This window comes from Orbicella franksi, chromosome 9 (assembly GCF_964199315.1).
Source record: "Orbicella franksi chromosome 9, jaOrbFran1.1, whole genome shotgun sequence".
NCBI classification, from domain to species: domain Eukaryota; kingdom Metazoa; phylum Cnidaria; class Anthozoa; order Scleractinia; family Merulinidae; genus Orbicella; species Orbicella franksi.
The window spans coordinates 11702318-11729936 of record NC_138153.1 but is presented as its reverse complement, the minus strand read 5'-3'; the positions used below and the strand labels follow the sequence as shown (position 1 = coordinate 11729936).

At 40.6% G+C, this 27619-nt stretch overlaps 2 protein-coding genes across 2 annotated transcripts; one reads left to right on the top strand and one right to left on the bottom strand.

Annotated features, from left to right (window-relative positions):
• Nucleotides 1-314: 314 nt before the first annotated feature.
• Nucleotides 315-10995, top strand: LOC145497135 (uncharacterized). The gene is made up of 11 exons (XM_081476934.1): nt 315-408; nt 516-657; nt 1488-1552; nt 2933-2995; nt 3698-3776; nt 4974-6348; nt 6687-6830; nt 6980-7287; nt 7797-7995; nt 8406-8682; nt 9568-10995. Exons 2-11 carry the CDS (start codon nt 596-598, stop codon nt 9723-9725), a joined length of 2730 nt encoding a protein of 909 aa, XP_081333060.1. The 5' UTR covers nt 315-408; nt 516-595; the 3' UTR covers nt 9726-10995.
• LOC145497134 (uncharacterized) lies at nt 10872-27441 on the bottom strand. Its single transcript, XM_081476933.1, has 14 exons — nt 27281-27441; nt 27046-27104; nt 24624-24794; nt 23416-23601; nt 22647-22967; nt 22004-22132; nt 21204-21326; nt 20067-20192; nt 19446-19568; nt 18622-18808; nt 17833-18000; nt 13406-13612; nt 12972-13048; nt 10872-12440 (listed from the first exon to the last, which is right to left on the bottom strand). The coding sequence occupies exons 1-14, from the start codon at nt 27310-27312 to the stop codon at nt 11611-11613; spliced, it is 2739 nt and encodes a 912-aa protein (XP_081333059.1). The 5' UTR covers nt 27313-27441; the 3' UTR covers nt 10872-11610.
• Between the last annotated feature and the right edge of the window lie 178 nt (nt 27442-27619).

Genomic DNA, 27619 nt, shown 5'->3' with positions numbered 1-27619 from the left:
TTTAACTCTAAATCACCTAACTTCAGCGAAGTGAAAACACATGTCAGCGTTCCGATCTGTTTACATCTGAAGAATACTCTCTATTCCTCTCTCCCCTCCCTCAGGATTAGTTTGTGAGCATGAGCAGATATACAGGCCAAAATTACGCATGCGTTACCGGATGTCCGTGATTTACGGACATCCGGTAATGGCTGCTACCTGAGCCCTCCGTTTCTCCGACCACGTGACCAAAAGAAACGGAGGCTCTGGGGACGAGAATGGCATCGAGAGGACTGAACAGTAGCTCCCAGTTCTCCTCAAGCCGAGAAATAAAAATGGCGGGCCAAAGCTTGCATGTGCTCGCGTTATACTCTTCGTTCTTTTTCGTCGTTGAGATGTCCAAAGTTGGGGAATAATTTAATATTTAAGGTACCTAACTGAATTTCGTAACGTTTATTCGCCAGCATGGCTGGGTTTTGCTTTGAATTTTTGTCGCACGTCGCTAAAATGGACTACATGTACATGTTGTTCCTCAGTGTTCCTTGATCATTCATGCCGGCCATCAACACTGAAAACCTAACTTTATTAGCTTACATGGTTTTTTTCTGAGGAGAACATGGAAATGAAGCGATTATTTATTGGTGGGTTATACAGTGATATCAAAGAAGTGGATTTAAGGTATGTTCTAGTGAAAGGTAACATGATAATCAAGGTTTGTTATTAAATATTGCTGTGCACGAGGGGACAAGTAATTCGTTGACGTGACGACCAAGTCTGTTTGCGCCAACAATCGATGTTATCGAAATCTTGCGTCTAAGATTAAACGTAAATGACTTTTCGCTCAGCTGCAGCGATATGTTGCTGAGTAGCAACAATATTTTACCTACAGTGTAGTAGGGACCATATTTTCCCTTGTTGGGGAATTGATTTTTCGCTCACTTATTTGCAATACATTTTGAAATATTGCATGATGTCTCTGTTTAAATAAAATATTATTCAAATCATAATGTGCCAAAATATTGCAAATGTTGGTGAAACTCATAAACAATGGATGAGCTTGGGGAGCCTAAAAAGATGGTGTAGCCTCAAGTAATCTGAGCGGAGCTCGGAGGGTATCCATGACAACCTTGTGAGCAGCAACCACCAGGTACCATCACACAGAGCACATGGTGGAATCAATAATACTTACCACATACTTACCATGAGAAGAGGGAGGGGTGAGCTGGGAGAAAAGCCCTAGGAGAACAGTCTGGCAGTAAAAAAACATGGAGAACGACTTGACATTCTAAGCCAAGTTGTAAACTACAAGGAAGCCCTGCATAAAACTACCAGCCATCCCACACACCAACCCTGGCCAGCAATATTGTCTCATGTTTAACTTAGCTTAAATTACATGTAGCCACGTAAAATTTGCCAAAAATTATGTTTTGCAGTGTTATTTACATGTATACCTTTGCACAGTTCTGTAGTGGTGGCATTTGATGGATGAGTTATTGTTAATTTTATAGGGATCGTTTCAAGACTTTTGGAACTGTATCATCAGTTGAGATTATAAGAAGAACAGATGAAAAAGGTACATTATATATCTATTCGTGGCTATTCAGTGAAGTTCAGTGTAGTTGCCAAGTTCGCAGTTGTTGTTTGGATGATTGCATAATTTTTGTTTCAGCTATTAATTGCCTTATGCTCAAACTGTGGTTTGGTAAATCACAGCTTCCCTGACAGTATGTTACAAAATTTACTCATTTTACTCTTTAAATTGATAATACATGTAATGCTGGGTTTTGTGTAAGACAGACACAGACTGTAGTTAATACTACTGTCAAATTTTATGCGCACCAGACATGAATAAAAAAAATCATTTCTAACACTTTACAGAGTTAAAAAATAATGTTTAAGAATTTCAACACTCAGCTTATTTGAAAAGAATGTGTACAAACTTCATTACAAAGTCCCTTAGTACAACGGTCGTACTACGGTACATGTAAATGTAGTAGAATAAGACTGAATTTATGGGGTCACGATATACAAATAAACTCACTCGATTGTAGTATCAGTGCTTAATGCTTTAGTAGTTTATTTCTCAACCAATGGCATCCTTCAGTTGCATTAAATCACCTACCCTCTCTCTTTGAAATGGCCCTCCAAACATGAAGTTGCAGGTGAAATGATTTCTACTTAAGAAAAAACTGTTTATTTTGTGTGGTGGATTAAAAATGCACTTTGTTGAAATCAGTTCGGGAGTGGTCCATCTTAATGGTCTGTATGGCAAAATTCAGACCACTTAGGCAACCAATCAGAATTCTCCATTTCACCCCAGAGCAGTTCAGCCATATAATAAATATGCATAGAGTTTTGAGAATTTTATTGTACAGCTACTTGTACATGTAAAAAAGACTGTGAGCAGTCAGTTTCTCCTACGTCAATGCATACTGGTATGAATGAAGTTAATTACACATATCTAGAGTGGAACCCTTCTCTAGGATCACATGCATTGCCGGATCTAACGGAGGGGGGCCTTATTTTGGGTAAAAAAATTGCAGAAGAAAGAAAAGCCAGCAGGGCAAGCAAAAAAAACACTGTCCCCACCCCCCCCCCCCTTCCTTAGCTCAAGGTCTGGATACTACCCCCCACCCCTTAGCTCAAGATCTGGATCCGCCACTGACATGGTTGATTAATACAGATGATTACATAGTTTTGTTCTGTATTATGGACAGTTTTGTCAGTTGCAATGAAAAGCTCAAAGCATGTTTTCTTGCAAAAGGCCTGCTTAATATGAACACCAGTTTATAGGCTGGGACAATGTTAATTCCCATTAACCCTTTACTCCTTCCATTAATAATACTAATTACATGTAACTGTGGACAGTCAGTTACATGTGTTTTATTAAACAGCATAATTTTTTGATGGGTCATCAGTTGTTAACTATAAAATTACAATGTTTTATCCACAGGTTGCCCTATTAAGACATTTGCCTACATTGACATGCTGCAGACAGAAATTGACTTCAGAAGGTGTAAGTATTGTTAGTAGTGTTTGTGAATAAAAAGTGTCATGTACATAAACATAGTCTGAGAGTAGTAAATATTCAAATTAGGCAACTTGGTTTATATCCCTACATGTCTTTTTGCCTACTGAAAACAACAGTTGTTATAATACCAATGTTGCATGCACTTACATGGTACCAAATTCAGTGTAATAACAACATATACAGTAGATGATACATTGTATAGATTTCCAAATCCAGAAAACTTTTATCTCCAGAACATCTTCCAGTTGCAGCAGTGTGCTTGTGAGCTCTAACAAGGCACATGAAACAGCTTTGTGCTTTCCCCTTCACATACATAAACTTAAAAAGTGTCACATCTCTCAACAGCATGTGTTGTAAGGGTCACTTAATTGAAATACTTGATGAGCTCTAGCAAGACTGGTCTTTATTCAAGAAGCCTGCACTGCAGCTTTTTATGTACTTAAACCTCACTGGAAAGGAGAGAGAGTTGCAGTTGTTATTTTAAGGAAAATAATATTTACTCTCCTACATGTACTCTAAAATGTTGATCTTTTACTGTATATATGAGGGCTTAATAACTGCCTGACCACCCATAAGACACTACACCTAAATATATGCTGCATCAAAAACTTGACAAATTTCACTGTGATTTATACCTTGTTCTACATGATTGTATATGTTCAACTACATGTACCTGTTCCTTTGTAGGTGTTTCATTGCTGACTAACTCAAAGTGGAAAGGTTGTTGTTTGAAGATTCAAGCTGCCAAAGAAAGCTTTGTTACAAGGTACCACTGTATATATAAATACATCCATGTACTTGAACATGTGAAGGCTACTACATAATGTACATGTGTACCAAGTATCCATTGCTATACATGTAGTCTGGATCATTATTCCTCCGAGTTCTCCTAACGTCATTTTATGATTTTGGTTTTTTTTTTCATGCTTGAAAAAGTGCTGTTTTAATTTAAACACAAGACCTGAAATCGATTTTTTTTTTTTTACTCCAAAATCATAAGACACAGGCACCTTACACAACACAAACCCTGATCAAAGGTTAAACTTTGGGAAAACTAAAACAATGGAGTTAAACAATTTCTCTTTCCTTTTCTAATGGCTTGATTTAAAACCCAGCCATTTTACAGATTGTTCACAGCTTCTCTATTTGTCTAAATTGAGAAGAACTGAGATGTGTAATAAACAGTCTAGACATGCATGTACAATGTAGCTTGGTCTCTCATTTCACAATCTACCTAGCCATGATACACAGCTTTTCCCTAAATATGCTGTGGTGGTGTTTTAATGTTGGGAGCCAAGCTTATAAAGAATCTGTAGCAAAAGAGGAGTTATCTGAGCCCTCTGCACACCTTATTGAGTTCCATCACAGATATGCTACCTTTATAGTGCAGTGTGCAGAAGTCAGAATTTACATTTGCATAGAGATCATTACGGGTATTTAGAAAACAGTCTTAAGAAAATGCACGTGCTGATTGGTTAAAAATTGTGTTTCTACATGTATAACTCAATAGAAACACAGACCGAACTAGCACGAGCTGTTGATATAATGATGGCGCGAGCAAAGAGAATTTACATTTTGATAATCAAAGTTAACAAGTTGTTTTCCTTTTATGTTGTGGTTTTTTCTAAAAGAAATAGAAAACATGTTCTCTGTGTTTCTATCAAGTTATAGAAACACTTGTGATAGTTTGGGAGAACTCGAAAAAGCTGTGGAAACACTCATCTGCAGCTCGTGTTCCCACAGCATTTCTCGTTCTCCCAAACTTCCACTCATGTTTTTATAATTCGATAAAAACAGTAAATGTTCTCCATTTCTTAAACAAAGAATGGCTTGTCACACATACATGTACATGTGCTCATTAACAATGATGGAAAACTATTTTCCTTATTATGAGCAATGTGTACATATGACCTTGTGTGTTACTGTACATGTGTATACCCTTTAACTGCATGTAAACTTGCAGGCTAGAAAGGGAGAGACAACAAAAAGATCAAACCAATATTTTACCATCACTGAAAAATGGCACCAAAGACGACACAGAAATTGTTGGGAAAGTATATCATGAATGGGAAACACAGAAGCAAAATGCAATTCCTGAAACACTTCCAAAGGCTGTCCCAGGTACCCCCCTTCCAGGAAAGAAAAACTGGGTTGTTGGTAAATTTGGACGTGTGTTACCAGTTGTGTACTTGAGGCGTAGAGACAGGAAGAAGATAGCCAAGTTTGATCCCAGTAAGACAACACACTGCTTGAAAAAAATTAAACCTGAGGATCTGAACACTACTGTATCTGAATTGACATGGCACTTGGAATCAGAAAAGGAGATACCAAGTGGAACTCCAGGAAAGTTAATGCAACTGAAAGGGAAGAAACAGCAGAAATCGAAGTCAAAGGATGTCGATTCTACCAAGGCGGATTTTGATGTTGGTAATGGTTTAGAAAGGTATGAAAAGAAAGCGAGTGCTGAAACACTGAAGGGTAACTTTGTACCATCCCCATCTGCTTCTCATACAAAAAAGCTGTCAGCTTATGGTAGTGGTGATTTGGAGTCTGATTCCAGTGCGTCACATTCAGAATCAGATACAGATCATTATCATCGCTCTGTAGAGCTTAAGGGATATACATTGCGCAACACAGAGAGACATGGCTCGAATACATTTGATAGTTCAACTTCCAGTATGTCACCCTCTCGTGATGCCCTTTCAGTTTCTACACCTTCAAAAATGAACATTGTTCCAGTAGAAAAGAAGAAGACAGATGTACTTTCATGTAAAAGTGAAGTAAAAAGTGCTTCGTGCACAAAAATTCAGAATGAGAATAATGATGTCAGTGGCAGTTTGGTATCACCTAACATTGGTAGAGTACAGCTTGAGAATGATAAGAATTTGTCAGATGAAAACAGCTCAATAACAAGTGACAGGAATTCTTCAGACGGTTCTGTTGAAACATCAGATATGGAATCGAGTGGAAGTGAAATTGTAATCAAAAGTAGTAGAGATCAGCTATCTCCAGAGATTGCTTCGAAGTTAGTTGGCGAAGTTAGCCCTTTGGACAATTCCGACAGACTCCTGATACGATCTCCGAAAACAAAAGATGAATCAAAGGTCACAGATAGTCCACATAAACAGAAGCATTCAAACGAGAAACGACTAGATGCCTTAAAAGACAAAAAGAAGACTTTGCTTGCTCAGAGAAATTTAATCAAGGATGCCTTAAAGGATCTGGACCCTGGGACACAAAGCCATGATGGAAAGAAGCATATTGTGTTTTTTGATAATGATGATGATGCAAGCGGTGATAAAGTAATGGAGAAAGCTGCTTATTCTATTGGAGACAAGGTTAGAATATTTGACTATTGTGTACTGCAGATTATATCCAGAGATCGTTTTTATGGTTGAAGCGTTTGACTCATTTTGACTCAAGAAGCCCATTTTTTTTTTCCTGGCCTTCGCGTTCCGTCAGGCTCCTTCTTGACTCCTATTTTGTGGCATGAAGGGGCTTAGAATTGTTTGTATTCGCGTAAGTATTGTCATCCTTTTGTCCAAGTTTATTGATCTTGTAAGTCGGTAAGTAGAAGCGTTATAGACTAGCAAAACCTCTCTGAGTGTAAGAACATTGAAACCATGCGTATCTGTACATAATGTATCTTTAACTTAAGCATGTCTCTGCACTTCAGATTTCAGGTTCCAAAGCCAGTTCGTGGCTAGGATTGGAAAGTGACAGTGATGAAAGCCATGAGCAGGAAGGTGATGACGGCCATGACAAATCTGGTCATCTTGTCACAGTGAAATCGCATTTTGAAGGAAAAGCTGGAGAAGAGGTACACGTATTTCTTGTACTTTTTGTAGACTTTGTTGCTACATGGAACTTGCAACCGTATGTAAATCTTGCAGAGATGTGTTGTATCGCAGTATATTAAACAAGCTTACATGTACACTGTAATGCAAAATTCCTGTAACTTCTTTGTAGCTTTTCAAATTGCAAAGGACGTTTGGAGGGGATAGACGCTTTGAGCTTGACTCGCGTTTCTTAGAAAGTGAAGATGAAGAAGTCAGCAATAGTAGAGACAAAGATGAAGAAGCTGCCTACTCTGATGCAAAACATTTATTGTCAGAAAGGAATTCAGTGACTATCTCCTCACAAAACGATGATGAGATTAGCAGGAGTCTTGCCGAAGAAAAGGCGGTTGCCATGAAAGTTCTCAGCAATATTTTTGGTGGGAATTTCAGGGCTGATCACAGCAGTCGAGAAAGTCAGGAAAAGAACCCGGAATTCAGGTATCTATAGTCTGGTGTTTGACCGAACTTGTGTTTGTGAAATGAATAGTAATTATAACTGGACCGCACCATTGAGCAGTAGAGTTAGCAGAACGGCAGGGGATGATCCGATTGAAAAAGTCTTTTTGTTGTTTTCCCATTCTACCGAAATTCCGTTATTGAACCTTTATCTGTGCCGTATAGGCCGGGGCTCAGGGGTGGCAACACGTACTCACAACTTGACTCAAAAGATGGAAATTTGTCATCACATGCATAGGGAAATTAGAATTGACTTTGACAGGGGCTTGTTGGTCAATTTGAATCATGATGCATTTACGTGTCTTGCTTAATACGAACGGGGTAAAGTGTATCGGAGAGCGTAATATTGCTGGGGTAAAAGTGTTCCTACAATTCATGTGAGGTTTTAGTACTCTATTTTGTTGTTTTTGTTGTTTCCTTTTCTTTGTTAGTGAGCTGGTTGTTTATTTGTTTATTTATCTATTTATTTTTATTTTCTGTTGGAACTCCAGTTTAGTCCATTACGATCCGGCTCGAGAGGACCACAAGCAATTTGAACAGACCGCGTCAGAGGAAACAGACCAGGAACCAGAACCTGCATTTGTTGATGAAAAGCAACCAGAGGACCCTGTATTACCCGAAGTTTCCCAAGACAAGTATTACGATGCTAACACGTCTTCGTTGGCGGAGCTCTTTGGAAACAAGAAACAGGTGAGAGGAACGATGTTCATAAAATCTATTTTGTGTCCTGGAGGTGGCAGATCTGGGACAGCCGGTCCTTTTGCTTCGAGAATTGAAAACGAAACGTCTCTTCCTCGGCCTATTTTTGGAGCAAGAAAGAGCCGGCGAGTTTCAGGGACTCTGTAGATTCGATGTTGCCTTATTGGTGCACGTATTGCCCATTAGCAACTGTTGTCATAATTAACCGTTATCAAACAATATTGTGCCATGTGAATTTACTGCTCTCGGTTTTACGGTTAGCTATAGCTACAGGCAATACTCTCAAGGAAAAATGGCATCATTAAACCCCCAAAAATAACAAGGGGTACATATGTCTTCTTGTACTGAACATAGCTCATTAAACAAGTATCTTACATTTCCATTTGTCTCCTCCTGTGCAGGGTACAACTTTCACGTTCCTTTCCCAAGAGCCAGAGGACGATGCAGATTCCACTCGTGACGAACACAGTCAAGTTGGAACAGTTGAGCAGATTAAGACAAATCCTTGGCAGCCTGCAACTAAACTTCCATATGACAGTAGTGACGATAACGACGATGACGATGGTGATGATGTGGACTTTGGGGGTACTGGTCGTCAGTCTGGTAAAGCCACGTCACAACTTGACGAATTGTTCTTCTTTCATCCAGATGACCCTGAACTGGCAAATCGTATCAATGGTAAGCCAAACTAAGGTGACTCTACCTGTTGAATTGCTTTGGTTATTTGTCAGGGTGGTGTACATGTAGTTGCGGTTTCAGGGAGGTTTTGCATATACTGTGCGACATGTATGCGTCGATACCAACATACGTAGCTTTCATAAATGATGGTATTATGCCTGGACTGACCGGGTGGCCCCGGGTGGAATCTCACTCTCTCTGACAGTTGGGTGACGCTTGGGAGCGAGCCAACTATCTTCCATGTAAATTCGTTGGTTAGTTTGCCTCTCTTTGTAGTGACAACTCGAGACATACAGAGCCTTTGCAAACCCCAGACAACCCATTACTGGCTCGGTTATTGGGGATAACCTTTCTTTCATACAAATGCTCCCATTGGAGACAACAGGTCTCCATATAAACTGAAATACCGGCCGTATTCCGGATGACATATTCTTGATATCTGAAGGCATGAGCTTCAATGACTTTCTTCACCTTATGATCTTCAACTGTAGGTTGCTGTGTGGTTTTGAAAACAAGCAAATAGTTTAAATTGCAATTATTTGGAATTTAAATCCGAAAGTGGGAAAACGTCGCGCTACGGCACTCACTGCGGGTTCAGGATACGGCGTGCTGTAGCCGCTCGTCACTTTTTTGAAGGCTCCTGTTCAGCTGAGTAACCTTAGTAAGAGTAATGGAGGTGACATTAACAATTGTCCAAACACGAACGTGAAACTTGTGACAACTCTCCAACAGTTCTTGCGCTTTGATAAGCCAGTTCATAGGAAAGACATCAAACGTTTGCCAAAAGATGTCAAAATGTTGTCAGAAGTTAATCAACTCCTTGTTAAGAAGCAACAGTATGTCACGCAACACTGTGATATAGACACACTGAATGTTCCGTTGCAGATCAAGAATCGCAGTTTATGAGAACAGGGAGCGAAGAGGAAGTCAGCGAATACTGGGTGAAGGTGAGATCTGATCTCACGCAGGACTACAAGAGAAAACGAAAAGATGCGGTGCGGCGACAGAACAAATTGGCTGCTAAGAGGACAAGACATAGATGACAGCAGTTCTTGTTAGCGCTCACTTTGACAGGTGGTTCAACTGTACATCGTACTAATACATGTAATACTCCGGCGCTGTTCTATTTGAAGTGCATCCATGCAGATATTGACGTGGAGAGCAACAACCGAGAATTTACTCTTTATTAGCAAGGTAACTTGTATTGATCGTTTTTTTTTTTTTTTTTTTCCACAATTATCAAGAAACGGTAAAGAAGGTACACCTTGATCAGAAGAATAGAGCAACTGATAACCAAAAGGAAGTTGTGTTACTGGGTATCCAAATTGTACCGACTACACATGTAACCTTGCTAAAATAAAACTGAGTAGAAAAGAAAATTACACGCTTGGTTGTTAACTGAGTCGTTCCTTAACTTATGTTCAACTAACCTTGATATGTAGGATGTTCCACCTTTCACCTTCTGAATTGTGTACACTTCCCATATCTTTTAGTGAATTTACGATTAGCATTTTCGTTTGTTCGTTTGTTCGTTCGTTCGTTCGGTCGGTCGGTCGGTCGATTGCTCGTTTGTTCCAATCGTTCGCTCGCTCGTTCGTTCGTTCGTACACTCGCTAAGTCACTCGTTTGCTTCTCAGCCTGCGAACAAGCTCCCGGTGAGCCCGTCCCGCCCCGATCGCTTCGCTCTCGGAATTATTCTGTTTCACGCTCGGCAAATGTTTTTTTTCCGTCCTCGCCGGGAGCCTATTCGCAGGCCATTTGCTTGTTCACTCATTGTTCCGCGATCACTTCGATCATTCAGAGTTAACAACGAGGTGTTAATCAGGGAAATGAAAATCCATCTTACGCGCTTACTGCTCGATTAGCCATATGGAGTCCATTCCAAGAAGGACAGTTCCTCCTGACTGAACACGTATAAGGCCTCAGTGCTAAGAGGTTAACACCAAGCTAACCTGTTCCCGGCGTTTGGTTGGTGCGGCGCGAAGGAGTGGAAAAAGGCGAGGGGTTGAGCAGATCCCCTCTTCTCGCGCTAGCCTCGTTGCCCTTTCGCTCGCCCTCACAAACCAAGAGCCTGGAACAGGCTAACACTAATCATGTTACCCGACCTTTATCCCCTAAATATTCCAGCCTGTGCTAACAAAAAAATTAAGGAACAAGCAGCAGATCAATGGCCGAGGAAAAACTTTAAATTTGTAATAACAAAACCTCTTTTATTTCACACTGCTCTCCACATTACTGGCAAATTAATATGTTACAGAAGATGTAAACGCTATCCATTTCTCATGTGAAAATCCCGCGGTAAAATGCTTACTCGCCAGTGGACGGGAGCAGCAGCATAATGACCACTTTGAAATTGGGGGTTTTCGATGATAAGCTAAAAATGTCTGGCACTACTTACACAGGGGACCCTAGCAACCAACTAAAGGGAGAATAACATAGATCAACGCATTCTTTCTTCGTGGCGACCATATTTAATTTTAAATACGCGGTAATCTGGTAGGAGGTCTGGAACTGATAAATGTTCGTTAACTTGTTGTGCCATCGGAATTTCCGAATTCTCTAGGCCGTTCAAGCGCCCGTTAATTTTCTGGCTCCACACCTCGGCATCGTAAGGGATGACAGTATTATTAAAATTCAAAATGGCCACCAGAAAAAAGGGAGCACGTTGAGAAAGTTCCCTTTTCTTCGTTCTGTATTTTGATCTGAGAATCTCTTTATGCTTACTAACATTTTGATGCTCTTGCGATTTCTTGTGGCTAAGAAAACGAGCTAGACCACAACTTAATAAAAAAATAAAGCTCTTATTAGGAGAACATCAAGTAAGGTTTACTGAGCATCACTTTGTAACAGTGTCCCAGTGCGTAATAGGAACGCAACTAAAATACTCTGATTTATAAACAGCGGGTTATTGTAACATCGATAGTCTGTTCATTTAGTGTTTCCTCGGTTTCCCCTGAACTTGATCCACTTCAAGTAACGTCCGACACTCGTATAAACGGTGTAGCGATAATCACGGTGGCAGCCGTCAGGAAGCACACTCAGCCCCCAGCTCATCACACCCCCTAGCACCCACTTCGGTTTGCTATGGTTGGGGCTGCTTACAGGAAACATCAGTGGAGAGCCGCTGTCTCCGACGCAGGGAGTTTTTTGGTATTCCTTGAACCCGGCGCAGATCATGTTCAGAGGGTCGTAGTTGATCTTCGTCCATCTGCAGCGTGATCTGTGTTCGACGGAGACGGCTACCTCATGCAGTGTACTCCGGACTCGGTGTTCTGAGGTCTTACCCCAGCCCACAACCACACCGTCTCTTGAAGTTCCAGGTCCTAGGAGATGATCGACTTCCATTCTAGTTGGCATACAGATCGGTCTTACTTTCTCGGTGATTTCGATCGGCTTCGCCAAGCGGACGAGAGCAATGTTCCCAGAGAGAACCTTCCGATCTAAGGTGAGACTTTGTTGGAAGTCTTTGTGGACTACGATTTGCGACACATCGTGCAATACCAGCTTATGATGTGAATTGCCTCGTGTGAACGCGCCTAGCTCTACCTTGATATACTTGGCAGGGATGACTCTTTGTCCAAGATACAGACAATGGGCGGTGGTGATGAGCCATTCCTTGTCTATGAGTGTGGCCATACAACCCTCGATGTCTCCAAACACGCTGAAGTAAAGCAGGGCAGTCCAAGGCCAAGTTGATTCCTGCTTTCGATGCCATCTCCCTGGGAATGTTTTACTCGCAAGGGGTGCGATGCCGCACTCTACAAATGTGAATAGTAAGAAAAAGTAACAAGATAAGTAAAGCCAAGACGCGCGATGGGGTAGCATAGATAACACGCATTAACGTAAGAATGGAAGGTGTCTGTTTGGAAAATACTTACAAAATACAAAATACAAAAAAAATAAATAAATAAATAAAATGTCAGAAATGATGACTTGCCGTGACGGAACGCAATTAAAACGCTGCGACTTCAGGCTTCTCTCGCCTGAGGATTAGGCTGAGACCGGGAGATGACTGACATTTAAAGCCACATTACCTCTTACCCGTCGCCAAAAAGTAAACCCACTAAAACAGCCTCTCGAACAAAGTCCAGGACAGTCAATTTTTTGTATTAACGTTATTAAATCAGGTTTATGCTCTTAAAAGGTCCTGTGATAACTACAACTAGGAGCTAGATGGAATGCACGGGCAATTGACGGTAGTAAATCTACCTGAGGTTGACTTGAGTGTTGCACATCTCTCTCCAATATATAGCAAGGACTTACTGGACATCATAGCTGTTTTTGCTCACCTTGTAGATCTTTCTTTTTGCCACATGAGTGACCATCAATAGACAGAAATAATCCCTTCTTGCAGGAACAAGTATAACTGCCGAGAGAAAGTTTTAAGAACAACAACAAGTGAGGAAAAGACAGGTCTTCGTTAAACGTGTTTTTGTTTGTTTGTTTCTTTGCCTGTTTTCTCTCTTTATTCAGTGCGGGCTAAGCTTTGTACGTACGCAAAACAATTGTCAGCATTGTATTGAATCTAAAAACCGGAGGCAAAACTTTGTTTCCGTTATGTACTTACCTATTAACCAAAACAGTTTTTACGCGCTATATTTCAAATTGCAAGTAGACCTTTGCTTGTCACGCAACACAATTTAATGGAGTGCGTTACGCGACGTGACAAATTAAGGGCCACAAAGGACACCGGGCGAAGAAAACGAGCGTGACAGATAATTACCTTCCATCAGTGTTTGTGCAGTTGTGTTGGCATTGGTGAGCACCCTCCTCGCACTCATTGATATCAAAACACATTGTCCTCTGTCTCAGTTTGTAACCATCTCTACACGCACACTTGTATGATCCTAACGTGTTCTTGCAAATGTGATCGCAGTCTCCTTTGTAGTCACTAGTTGCACACTCGTTAATGTCTACACAACGATTGGTACTGCGGTTGTTAAAAATAAGACAAAGAATCAATAGAATGATTCACCTTTCCCAACTTTCCTAGATTAGCACATCACGTCGCAGGGCCGAGTTTAGCCATGGAACAAAGTTGTCGCATGTGGCTTTAAAGTGCCACTGAAACGAAATTTTCGTACTCTCTTTTATTATCCCAATCTGTAGTTTCAAACGTGCTTAAAGTAATGGTGAACTTTATTTCTGTCAAATCCTAACGGAAAGTGCATTTTTTAGCTGTTGAAATCGACTTTTTGGAGCAAAACTGTGTCCGGGCTCTGGTACCGAGTTTAAGGACCTTGTGACGTCACTGGTTGTATTCACGCAAGAAGCGCTATAAATTCTCTCTTGTTTTTACTTGATTTATTCAAGTTTATTCTTCATATTGTCGATACCTACTAGTTTTCTACGTTGTAATTTCTGTCCAGCCTTGACAGGAAATACACATCATAAACGTTGGAGGGCGCCAGAGAGTGTAGATTCACCAAAATAAATGCTACAGATGAGAACAGCTCAGTAAACTTTTCGAACATCTTGAGTACTCGATTGGAGATTTCGAACACGAGTGTGGCAACTTTTATATCACGTCCTGAAGCCTAAACACGATATTTCGTCGTCTGTTTTCAGCCTGGTTCTGAAATTTGGATTCTCACGTTTATCTAAGGTCTATTAACAAGGTTCGAATATATCCTCGGCAACTTTACTGCATTAAAAGCCGTAAGCGCATCAGCCATCCGCACAATCACGAAGTTATTAACGGTCCACAAGCTTTGAGTTGAGTACTTCTTTGCACACAGAGGGCATCTTTTCATGATACTAATGAGTGAGAGTTCTTGTGGTAGCCAAAATGTATCATTGAAAATTGTGATCCGCAGCAGGGTTTGCTTTATCGCCGCATACGTATCAGTGTAAACAAACGGGAATTTCGCTTCTCTTTTACACGTATCTCCCAATTGCAATATTTCACGGCCGATGGATTACTTTGACTTCTTTAGCACATACTTATGTCTATGATCTTCATTTAATAGTATCCAAGCTCAAAACAATTCGTTAAAACGTCACTAGTTTACACACCTTTCGAAGGTTCATTAAACAGAATTTGAACTAATTTGCATATGTGACCTTTCGCCGCCGACATTGTCACGCTTTCTCTCGTTTCCTGAAAACATACCTGTGGGGTCATGGCAGCTTAGTTTACCTTTATAGTTTAAATTCCCTCCCTCATATAAAAGAAGAGGGTTCCTTAAATTGTTGCTGTTGTGATAACTTGTAGGATGTAGCAGACATAACTGGACTAAAGGTCACTGTGGCACAATCTCGTCCGCTGTGAAACTCACAATGCGTCCGGTTTCCTCGAAGCGAAGCGACTCGAAAACTCGAAGCGTTTTCGCTGCGATTCGTGCAGCAGCAGTCCGGATAATATTTTCAAAAGCCGCTTTCTCTTGTTTTCATGTCTTTTTTACTTTATGAGTGTAGATATTGTTTAATTGAGTGCTGGCCATTTCACCAAGAGTCCCGATCATTTCGCGATCTAAGAGCTCCCACTCGTTTGCTTGCTCACATAAAATATCCTGCAAATATCCAATTAAATAGACTGGAAAGCCCCAGGATCGACTCTCGACCTCTTCATGTCTAAAGCTACTGTTATTATCTGCTTTACAGCTCTGAGATGTCCTTAAGATGTTTTTTGGGGGGCTTCGAACAGTAATCTCTTCTCCCATAATCACTCTAAATTTTCAGCACAGCATGAGAGTAATACAACCAGTGACGTCACTAGACTGTTTTGGCCGCGCCAAAATGGCCGCCGAAAACTTCGAATGGCTGAAAAAGCAGTTTTCGCTTACCGTATGCGAAAAAAAAGTTTGCAGTGTTTCCAAGTAAGGTTGAAACTTTATTACTAAGCAAAAATCTCACATGCAAAAATTTCGTTTCAGTGGCACTTTAAGACCCTCCTTTGAGGCGCGCGCTGCTCTCCCAATACGAATTCGCATACAACTTTCACCTTCCAACAATCGGAAGCAAGTTACGGGTTTGATTTGCACCAATCACGTCCTGTCACAGGCATATAAAATACGACCTGTGAGCAGGTTATTACAACAAAAATCTCCTGCGTCGTGCTTTGTTAAATCAGCAAGGGTCGATCATTACCAAGAGATGATCAAGGTAAGAGAGTGAATCCCCACTAACAGCCTTATACCCATGGTAATCCCTTATCTGTTATTTTTAGACATGGTACCCAGTTCTTCCGCGAATGTTACTCGCGCGTTGCGTGGATGTTTTCGTGGAGGATTTTTTTTTTATGTTTCATTTCGTTTCAAAGCGAAGGAAAACCTCCCACGTCGTGGGGATGTCTTCTTTGACATATTAATATCAAAGAAGCAAAGGAGCTTCGGCCCTCGCTATGTTTTGAATACATTTCGAAACTTTGATAGGAGTTTAAATAAGAGACAGATGTCCCCTGCACAAACAGTTTTCAACCTACGAATCTCGCAAGAATTTAGATTAATTCAGTTTGTCAATCACTGTCGGAGATATCCCAAACAGAATATAGTAAGACAGTGTCAAAATTTGAAAAAGTTTGGCCGTCGTAGTTCATGTTCTCTTACATAGGCAGAATTTGACCATTTCAAGTTGTTGTTCTTGTGAAGAACGGCCAACAAATGAACAAAGAATTAAAACGCACGCTTACACAGCCATTGTACGCTTGCCGTTGCCATTGCGGTTTCCTTATTTAACTCCCTGAAATGGAATGAACGGCAAAAGAATGACCAGTCAAACAAGCACAAAGCACACGAAAACCCAGCCGAACATAAAGAGGGCTGAGAGTGCAGAAAGCGTCTATGCTATGAAACGTCTTTTGAAAATCAAAACATAAAATGACTTTTCGCAATTCCCGCCATTTCGTCTCAGGTAGTTGCGAGAGTGTCCACGCGTCGCGCGAGTAACATCCTTGGAAGAACTGGGTACTACATGTATGTCTAAAAATAACACGAGGGATTACCTTGGGTTTGAGGTCTATATATATGTGGGATTCACCCTCTTATCTAGATATTTCCTTGTCATTAACATTTTTTTTTTTTTGCCTAGGTTCTCCCTGTTATTCACTTGACTGCAGTGGCCAGAGCCACTACGCACTGGTTAGATCTTGACTCGGTTTTACTGCGCTAACCACAAGTTACATGCATGCTATTTTATTAGAGATCTTTAGATCCACATTTACCTAAAACGTCTAACTGCGGTTTGAGGTTAGACGTGTGCCGTTCCCGTTCAGACGTTCTTCGAGTTAGATTGGAGTAAGTTCTTACGAATAGAAATCATCTTGTCAATGCATTGGAAATTGTCAAAATTAAAAAAATTGACACAAAATAGTATGTTTTATAACATGTGTAGCTTTCTAAAGAAATAAAGCATCGATCATAAATCACACATTCAACTTAAGCCGCCGCCATATTGGATTTCCACTTAGGATCAGTGCTTTTCTACAAACAACAACAAAACGCTAGGCAATTGATTATTTGCCTAAAAATTAAAACCAATTTGTAAAAAAAGGGTCACTTTATTTGATTTCAGCATTTGTACGTGGCATAAAATAAAATTCAAGGCAGTAACGCTTGAGGTAAATGACTCAAGTGAAAACCTACCTGTTGACGTTCAAAATGCGAGTCGAAAACCTCAAACGTGACGTCTAGCTCTGGTCACGTGACCCCAAGCCGTTCGCCGTTTGCGGTAAACGTGGATCTAAAAGTCTTTCCTGTCACCCCTGGTAGCCATTAGAAATAGTTGTAGATAAAACTTTGTTCGATCGTTCACAAACTCTTATCAGTGATCGGCATTTAAATTTAACGAGTAGTTAATATTCGTGACTGGATGCTTCCTAAAACTAACAATCTTGAGTTGTAACAACATAATGGTCGGCAATGCCCTCCGTACAGCTCTTTCGACAAATGTCGCTCACGAAAACCGCAAAAACGATTGGTACTATGGATAGTAATAGTTTAGCGTTACTTCATTGAGGTTCACAGTGTTTCAGCACGAAGGAAAGAGAAAGGATAAGCACAGGCGTTTGCGCTATTTCTTTCTACCACGCTGAAACACCTTGAGTTACACTCAAGCAAACGTAGACCCCCATTAACCATGATACCTTTCGACATACGCGTTCGCGTTTATGGTTTTGTAAGGCAACCTTTCTAAAAACAGCCGTTTGCTTACTTGGGATCAAGCTGGTAACCAGGGTTACATTGGCAAGTATAGCTTCCATAATTATTGAAGCATTTGTGTTCTCCGCAGCCTCCATTTTGCGAAGCACATTCATCGAAATCCAAACATTGTGTTTTGTTGATGTTTGGTTTGAAGCCAGAATCACAGTCACATTCGTAACTAAATGGAAACAGAGAAAAGGAACAAAAAATTAGCTTGTAAATAATTAATTTTCTTTAATCACTTTATTCAAGTGTGGAAGTGTTTAGCACTACTGTACTAAATTGGGGACACCGAAACAAGTAAACAAATGTTGTAAATTGAACATAAACTTGTTAAAAATCCCAACTGCTGTTAGGCTGACCAGTCAGTGGCCATTTACAAAGCGTGGAGGAGTTGAATCTGGAACCAACAGACCAATTAAGTGATACTCCTCTAAAGCAAGCCGAAATAAGTGGGCGTTTGGAAGGCAGACTTAGACGGGTTGCTCACATTAACAAACGAGTTAAGTTTAATTCAATCTCGCTTGTGCTGTTCTGTTCATGTTAGTGTAGAGGCCAAAACACACGGTCACCTGATGCTCAGTCAAACTGGACAGGAACGACCGTGAATGTTCGGAAATTCCCGGATGTGTCCCATCGCAAACGTCACTATTCAAAGCGTTCTACCGAAAGAAAATGGAAATGAGACGCCCTGCCGTCTCCCCCCCCCCCCCCTCTGCCCCCACCCCACTCCAATGGACAGCTGATTGGTGTTCGCTTTTGATGATACTACTTGCGACATCGACAACGCGCAATTTACCTTCCTGGTGTGTTGACACAGTCAAAACAGGCAGGCACTCCTAAAGCACACTCATCAATGTCAATGCACTTGGAGGGATCCATGATGTCCTCGTAGTAACCATCAGAGCATCTACAAATAAAGCTCCCTAGAGTGTTTGTGCATTCATGCTGACATCCGCCGTTATTTACTGCACATTCATCGATATCTGTATGAAGAGGAAATGCAAGATTTGTTGACTGCGCTTATATTGTTTCACAGATACATGTAAGTTCTGGCGAAACCATAACATATTTCTATTCAATGACTCGGATGAAGAGGTCAATGCCACTGATCAAAGACTTAAAATGTTGACGAAAATGTTTGAAATAGACGAGTATTTGGTGTATCTAAGTTTGAAACTAGCAAAGTTGATATTGACAGTGTCTGCGCTCATTCTTGAGATGTCTTATTCTCACCCCAGTATGGTGCCCGTCTTTTATGTGGATTTTCAACAAACGCATTTAAGCTTAACCGATATGTGGCTTTTCCAAACATAATACCTGGATCCCTCGTATCATTTGCCTAAGTCCGTCCGCAATGCAAACGTTAGAGGAAGTGGAAGTAGTCCACAAAGCTTGACACCGGTTGGAATGTCTTCTTCCAAGTGCTGTTGCCTGAACCACGAACGTTTTGCCCGGAAACATTCAGAATTTCCCCTCCGCCCAGCCCGTACGCTCTGTTGGAGAGCGTAGAACGCGATCGAATACAGATTGCGAAGCGCGAACAGGTCGAGGTGAGACCTTCAGTGCCCAATTATTTTGTTGCAATGAGGTTCGTGTATTAAGGAGATACCTTTGTCTTACCTACACACGTCTTGGTGTCACTCAGAAGCCGATAGCCTGCAGGGCACTGACATTGGTAACTTCCAGCTGAATTCAAACAACTGTGACTACACCCTCCGTTGTTGATATCACATTCGTTGATATCTAATGATCAAAAATCATTCAATCCAACAACAATCAATCAAGCAATCAGTCGATCAATCGACCGATCAATCAATTTGGCAACAAAACCAAGCCTGCTAAAGCAGTTTCCCTTATCGCTTCCAGTCGCGAACGCTCAAAGAGCCTTGGAGCAATTATAGGGGTGACAATGTTTAACTTCTAAGTTAGTGCTTGTTTGTTTGTTTGTTTTCTTGTTGTTGTTTTTACTCTAGTGAACATTTAAACCATAAATTTGAACTGCGAGAGAAAGATTAAAAGACCCGAGAGATCATTGTAGTTATGTACGTAACTTAGACAGTATTTGCTTAGTTTCGATGCAGCTAAATAAAACAATAGAATCAACAAAACCAAATCAAATGATCAAAGAGCATTTGTACTAAGTATTCATGGGGATTTACTCGAGGCATATTAAAAAAAAAACCGAATAACCAAATAGAATAATAAATTAGGGGAAAAAATACGCTTAACGGAACATCACACCTCGGCATTTCTTGTTGTTACTGCTCTCGAATTCAAATCCAGGGTAACATCTGCAGCGGAAGCCTCCAGCTGTGTTGATGCAGTCGTGATTGCAGCCGCCATTGTTGCTAGTGCATTCATTTATATCTGAGTTATAAAACAAATCGATGGCGCAAACATATTGAAATGACGTATTGTTTTTCAAGGCGCATAAACCGCGAAGTTTATACTACAGACTTTTATTCCGTACATTACCTAGTTATTATGAATTTTTATTTGAACCAATCAGATCATCTCCTTCGAACGGTTACACGGAAAAAATTTCAGGATATGGCAAGGTACGTGGAAATGTAAGCTTCCATGAAGGAAAACTTGGAATGCAAACGAGATTGCGTTTTATAAAATAACTAAACTACTACGCGCGCCCTCATTGGTCGATAGGTGTGTTTAGTTGAGAGTACGTAAACACGGTTGTGACGTTTTAGATTCGGGCGTATTTTTGAGAATCATTTTATAAAAGCAATAGAGGCCTTTTTCCGCATTTACATAGCCTCATCTTAACACTCGGGAGACTGGGAGAATTCTGGAAAGTTATGCAAACCCGAGATTTAGTCGAGGGTTTGCATAACTGTCTCGAATTCTCTCAACCCACCTCGTGTTGTGCCCTATTGCTTAAATCGCGCAGAATAGAAAGGCGGTTTTGCAGAGCAAAGTGCCGAACAAAATAAACGAGCGCCGACCACGAGACCGAGCGTGAAGCGCGCTGGAGATCGGAATAACTCGTCTCGCCCTCCATGTTCGTGTATAGCGATTTACGCTAAGCCTGGCTGAATCGCCCGTTCTGCGCGATACATCGTGTTTTCAAAGAAGCTCAGACACGTTATTTTGAGCTATTTTGGGCACATGCAAAATTACCTTTAAATTGAAGGAAACCTGAAAATAATAACTTACTACGATAGAGAAGCAATAAAGAGATAGCAATAATAAGACGTGATAACAATAACAAACAACGATCTTGAAAACCTTAGGCCAAGCTTTTCAAGATGCGTAAACCGTGACTTAGCTCCTTTATGTCATCGTTATTGCCACATATTTTCTTGTTGTTGTTTCAAGAAAGCCAAAATGACCAAAGTTACAGTTACTCATTGCTCGTTGTACCTTCACACTTGATCTTGTTGCGAGTAAGAAAGTAGCCTTTCCTGCATGCGCACACGCGACCACCACGAACATTCATGCACAGTTGATGGCATCCTCCATTACTCACTCTGCATTCGTCGATGTCTGCAGGAGAAAGAAAGAAATTACTACTTGATCAAGAGAAGTTCAAGGTACCTTGATCATCTCTTGTACTTGATGTATTTCTTAAAGATGATCATAGAACTACTAAAACGGCTATCCTGGAAACATAATGAATACCTTCATATCTTTGAATGTAGAGGCTTAGCAGTTTTAAGTTGCCTTTTTAACAATTGCTTGCACTGTTTTTTAATTATATTCGCATTTTGTCTACGCTACTTAACTTAACGTGGCAGTGACCAACCCGAAAGCCTTAGCTACTTTGGATACTGCGCAAATTTATTTTCCATTTATTGTAATGTGTTTTTTGTTTCTGTGTTTTTGTTGGTAATATTATGTAATATTTATTTATAGATTGATTGTTAAAAGTAATGGCAACGGTACAAAACAATAAAAAATCTGAAATCAGAAAAGGCTGTCGTTTATGAGTGATATTTCTACAATCCAAGGGCAAGTCATCTTCATAGATCGGGGAAAAATCGTTTGGTCAGCCGGTGTCACTGTGTACATTGACTGCATATCGATCAATACGTATACCTCCCCGGGTTGATGGTCATTGTGCCACAGCCAACAGTCTTTTGCAAGGTCACGTCCCAGAATTACCACCTACATGATATCACATTGTTCAAAATTTGCAAAATCGCAGAATGTTATAACCTCACCAGCGCAGTTTTTGCCGTCTGGCTGTAGCCTGTAACCTCGCTTGCAAGTGCACGATATGGTCTTTCTTTTTCCAACGTAGACCTCCGTGCATTTGTGTTCACATCCTCCGTTGTTTACAGAACACTTCACTGACGATGCAACACAACACAAAGATTAAAGTTACTGAAATTATTTCGTTCTTAGTTTTAATTGATTGCTTCTAAACGTCACCTCCGTCAATAAAAAAGATTCTAGGTTGCTGCCCAAGCGTGAGGTCAAAATGGCCGGATAGTGGCCGATTTTTTTTGTGTATGTTCATGGACTGAGACCATTAGAGTCGAGTTCCATAAACACGCAAAAAAAAAAAAAAAAAAAAACGACGCCAATATCCAGCCATCTTGATCGGAAAAGCTCCGTCACTAAAGGATTTATTTTATGGAAAAAGAACACTGTTTTCTTGCGGCATTTCTGGGAAATGAAATTTTATTCTCACCTTTATGTTGTGCATTATTTTAATTGGTGGGCAATAGCTTGTATAAGAAAATTTTTTTAACGATAATGACGATTTTTTTCCCAGTAGTTTTTGCTCAGCAGGACATTTTTTTGGCAATTGCCCAACCCTTCTCCCCGCTCCCTGAAGAAAAATAATGGTCCGTCCCTTACATGGAGAAGATGTGGGTACGCTGCAGTTCTTTTCGTCCGAGTTATCTCCACAGTCATCGCTGCCATCACATATCCATATCTTATTCACACACGCCCCATTAGCACAGGTCATTTGGTTGCTGTGGCAAGGACAGTTTAGTTCATCGGACATGTCTCTGCAGTCGTCGTAACTGTCACACCGCCATTTCGTATCAATGCATTTGCCATTTCTGCACTGAAATTTCCCTGAAGGACATGAAGGCTTGGTGGTGGTCACCACTCGAGCTGCAGTTGGGGGGTCTGTGGTAGATGGTAGTGTCCGTTGTTGGTTCCTTGGTAGTGCTGTTGAGAGTGGAAATATTGATGGTAGTTGAAACAATGGATGTAATGGAAAACGCAGGAAAGTCGCATCAATAAATCACCGCGAGCGCAAAATCTAAAAAGCGAAAAAAATGGGGGGAGGGGGGGGGGGGGGGGGACAAGGTATGCTTTTCGTAGCCAGTACTATCCTTTCCTCCATCAAGCGTCAAACTTACACGTCGGACTCCATGGAAGCTGACGCACAGTACAGGGAAAAGGCAAAGAAACTGAATACCGCAAAAGTAATAATCAAAGCGTTTGCGACTTTCAAATTGCAATCTGTTTAATAAAGCTCGAGAGCCCATAAGCGCTCCGAACGTAGCCTCACCAGCAATGCGCTGCAAGGACGCTTAGCAGCGTCGCGCGAGTCGTTACAATACAACACCCAAAGAATTACAAAAACTATTACTTGTATCTTGTCACCACTTACGTTTAGCGTGATAGACAAATTGGAAACCCTTGTAATTTTTTGACTGATCAGAGTAAAATCGAATGAGCACAGCGTTGCTTGTAGAAAAGATGCTGAAGGGTCTCAGATATCCGCAGAACTTTCCAAGCGAACGGTTCTGGATCAACGGACCATCGTGGACTTCAACGTAGTCGTAGCAATATCCCACTGCAATGAATCAAAGGGAAGGAAAAATTTTGTATTCTGGATCCAGTTGTTCAAAGGACGATTGAGCTAATCCAAGGTAAGCCTGCATTTTGATTGTAATTCTGCTACTTTTCTGACTTCTTATTTTTTCGTTAGTCTGTTAATAGTCTTTTTTTGGCCTTTCAATTTTGTTTTTATCGTATATGTCAAACTGCTCGAAATATTAGCAATGAAAACAGTTTTACACAACAGATACATTTTTAGAAAGGTTGATTAACTATCGACCCAGGATTAACGTCGATTAGCCCACCTGAAGCCGTCTACTTTTTCCTTGGACACTGATCTAATTTTAATCCCATGTACAACCAGGAATCGTTTTTAAAGGAGCTACGTCACGGCTAGCGCATCTTGAAAAAGTTAGCCAGAATGATTTAAATTCGTCGTTTGTAATCCGCGTTAATCTTTTCAATCGTTTACCATCCTTTTTCCTTTATGATTTATTATTATCTCTTTGGTGTTTTTCTAACTTGGTAACCTACTATTTTCAGGTTTCCTTCAACTTAAGGTAATTTTAATTTGTACGTCGCCAAAAGACCGTGATTGAGCTACTTTAAGTCTAGATACATTATCGAGCTCACATGAAATACAGGAAATATTTTTATTGAACTTTTCCAAGGGGGAAGGGGGGTGAGTCCAGCAACTGATCTTAGTCGTTCCATTGTGTTCTTTGGCAAGACATCTATCTCACAATGCCTCTCTCAATTCAGGAGAAGATATATTACAGAAAATTGTTTGGTGCAGGCTTAGAAGAGACAAGCTGACGGTCATCTTTAATACTTGGTCAGGAAAGAGACGGGGAGCTAAGGATAATAGAGAGAGCTAAGTGGTGATTAAGGAATGGAGACGGGGCAGCATTTTGTCAAAATACTGGAAAGCTGAACAGCACGTTTATAAATATTTATATCTCAGGATTGTCCTGTACCTCGCGGTAGCAACAAAGGATAGTTTTTCATCACGGCATGTACAACTAATTTTAAACTTACCTGGGTTTGATCCAGCAGGTTCAACGCTAAAATTCTGGAATTTTACTTTGACTCTCAAGCCTCTGGGAACTGTGATCTTGTACAGGCAGTTGGACCTTCCGGGGTAATTATTACCGGGATAGCCTGGTGACTTGATTTTCCCTTCCCTTCCGCCGTACGTTCCCCCGCATGCTAAAAATGAATTAAAACAAACATTCATTAAACTTGAAAATTACAGAAAATAAGTTCTACAATAAAAGCTGAGCGTGTCCATGAGAGAACCAGGCAGGAGGTGATACAGCTCAAATGACCGATTTCCCTGAAACTTGGCAAAAATGTTGAGTTTACTGAGTGAGTGAATGATTATGGCAGAAAGGAGGACCCCCTGCAAAAATGGCCATTTGACACATATTTGTGCACATTCTTAAAATAAGCTGGTCTCAGGTTGCCGCCAGTCTTCCGACGCCCGCGCTACTCCAGCTCCCGGCCCTGTTCGGTTTACGTTCTTCCCAACGGATTTTCGAGCTAAAGAGAGACTGCTGGCACTCAGTCTACCACTTCGCCAACCTGCAGCTGATGAATTATTCATGAAGAACTCACAGTCGCCCACCGTTTTGTTTGACGGTCACCGCGGGCACAAATGATTCGCACAGCGGCTTACAGTCAAATTGCAGTCATTTACTGATGGAAAACACTCAATTTGCCCACCAAATAACTTGTTTTAGTGGCCATTATGATGTTACCTATTTATGGTGATTATCACGAGTTATCTCAAAAGCTTTTTGATTTTCCTCACGCTTGTTACTGCCGGTTTTTCACTCGAAGGAGAGGCTGCTAGTGAGTTAAACATTACGTTCACTCTTCAGCCCAAATCGAGCACCGCTGACAGCTCAAAATAATTTCAGAATGATGTTTGGCGTTGGGTTATGTTCGTGGAAACACCATTTGACCAATCTTTGATAAATGCGGTAAAATTTAGCGCAACCTTCATTTGCTTGTATAAAACTGTGAGAAATTATACGAAATAGTTCAGAGCTGTCACGTGCGAATGCGGTTTTAGATTTTCCGTAATTTTCTGAAGATTACGAATACATACCGGAATTGCTTAAAGACACTGTTGATCTATTCCTGCCTATAATCCCGGTGGGAATATTTCGACGTTACTAATGGAACGAAATCGAACCCAGTTGAGTTCGATTGAGTTCGGTAATCGAACACAATCGAACTCTAACAATCACATGTTCGCTTGCTCTCGATTGTGTTCGATTGAGGTCGCATACATGTAGTTTGCATGATTGAGTTCGATCACGTTGAGACATTGTGATTGAAAAAACAACCGTCGACCACAGACCAGCGGAGGAAAATTGGAGGAGGCTAATCTTCGCTGTCAGCTCGCACTCGTGCTCACCAATAAAGTCACCCGCTACGCAGGCTGGTTGGGTTATTAAAACTACCTAGGCTGATAAAACACAAATCATAAAATGGAATGGACCTACAGCGTCACTCTCAAGATTTTTCGATTTTGCTGTCGGTCTATCTTTTCATTTGTAAAATCAGTGTATTTCCCATGCATGCCCAAACATTATTTCAATAAATATATTACGTCATATAATTAATTCTTTATTCGTAGCGGTTCAGACTAAGACAGGCTGTTCAAATATCTGGTGGTATTTAGGCTAAATTTTAGATTTTTTGATTGTGTTCGGAAATTGACCGCTATCCGAACTTCCTCGCACACATTTCTGAAATTTCTTGGTTCGATTGTCATCAATTATCGAACTAATCGAACACAATCGCTCGAACAGTTCGATTAGTAACGTCGGTGAATGTTAAAAAAAAACTTTTGCATTAATGTTATCGGTGGCGCTTGTAAATCAAAGCAGTGGGGCAGTCAGGACTGTGTTCGTGTCCAACTCCACTTAACTAGATACAAAAGAAAATGTTTATTCGAAGACGTGCTGAGAAAGTTCTGTTTCCGGAATAATTTCATAAGAATTGTCTATAAATTGTCCCGAATAGAAAAGAAGACTTGACTGGTTTCTTAAGTTCTAATCTTAGTAGTGTTCTCCGATTGATCGATTTTGAACCGCAAAGACTATTGAACAATTTCACCTTTAATTTTTGTGATATAGTTTTTTTTTTTTGTCTCCTTAGTCTGAGACCGGAACATCCTTCAAGAAAGAGGACAAAAGGATGCTTCTGACAACTTGACCTGTGTCTCACGCAGGATTTTCCATTTCGCGTGCGTCATATAACCGTTCAAACAACATTTGTAATTGACAGAGTAAGGACTCGTTATATTTAGTGTACCCACATAATTTGCTCAGTCTCACTGATAATTTAAGAGAAAGAATGTGACGAAAACACATTGATATCGATCTTAATCGCACATTAAATTATGCGATCTGATTAAAATCAATGCTGGCAAAGATATTTGACTTACATGTACGCGATCCCTGCCCTTGTCTTGCTACGGTTATGGAAAAAAGCGATAACTGGAGCCTGTAGAATGCCAACAGAAGTATAAAAACACAATTAGAGTCTTATTTTTTTCTAGATTGCGGCTACAATTTCGCACTTCCGATCCTGTCGTTTTACTGAACTTCTAACAGACGCTCACGCAGCACTGATTTGCACTACAGCATGTGCGTTAGGACTTTAGGAATAATCAGTCTTACCCAAAGGTGAACAATCCGCGATTGCCTATCATATCTGTGCCTTGAAGAAGACAAAATTCACAGACGAAAACGAGAAAAGGTTTTCAACGCACACCGATCAACAGCAGTGAATCGAGACCCAATGCGCTAGCTGTAGTATGGTGTCAGTTTCTCATTTGGCCCATTGTCAGATGATACTTGAGACAAGACATATTTTTATAATAATCCATCAATTCCCCAGGGATTTCCTCCCAAACATCAACAAAATTTCTTACACCGATAGCAATTTCAAAGTCCCAAGGCTCTTTTTGGCCTATCAGCTGATAAGCAAGTACTTATTTATTAAATCTGAAAACTTGA

Bases quoted from the DNA above. Each gene is read 5' to 3' on its own strand.
- LOC145497135 (XM_081476934.1), top strand. From the start codon at position 596: ATGGAAATGAAGCGATTATTTATTGGTGGGTTATACAGTGATATCAAA. The intron at 6,831-6,979 runs GTACACGTATTT...ACTTCTTTGTAG, and splicing joins AAGGAAAAGCTGGAGAAGAG to CTTTTCAAATTGCAAAGGAC. The intron at 8,683-9,567 runs GTAAGCCAAACT...GTTCCGTTGCAG, and splicing joins ACTGGCAAATCGTATCAATG to ATCAAGAATCGCAGTTTATG.
- LOC145497134 (XM_081476933.1), bottom strand. From the start codon at position 27,312: ATGATAGGCAATCGCGGATTGTTCACCTTTGG. The intron at 18,809-19,445 runs GTAAGACAAAGG...CTCTTCATACAG, and splicing joins TGACACCAAGACGTGTGTAG to ATATCGATGAATGTGCAGTA. The intron at 13,613-17,832 runs GTAAGCAAACGG...TAACAACCGCAG, and splicing joins GGTTACCAGCTTGATCCCAA to TACCAATCGTTGTGTAGACA.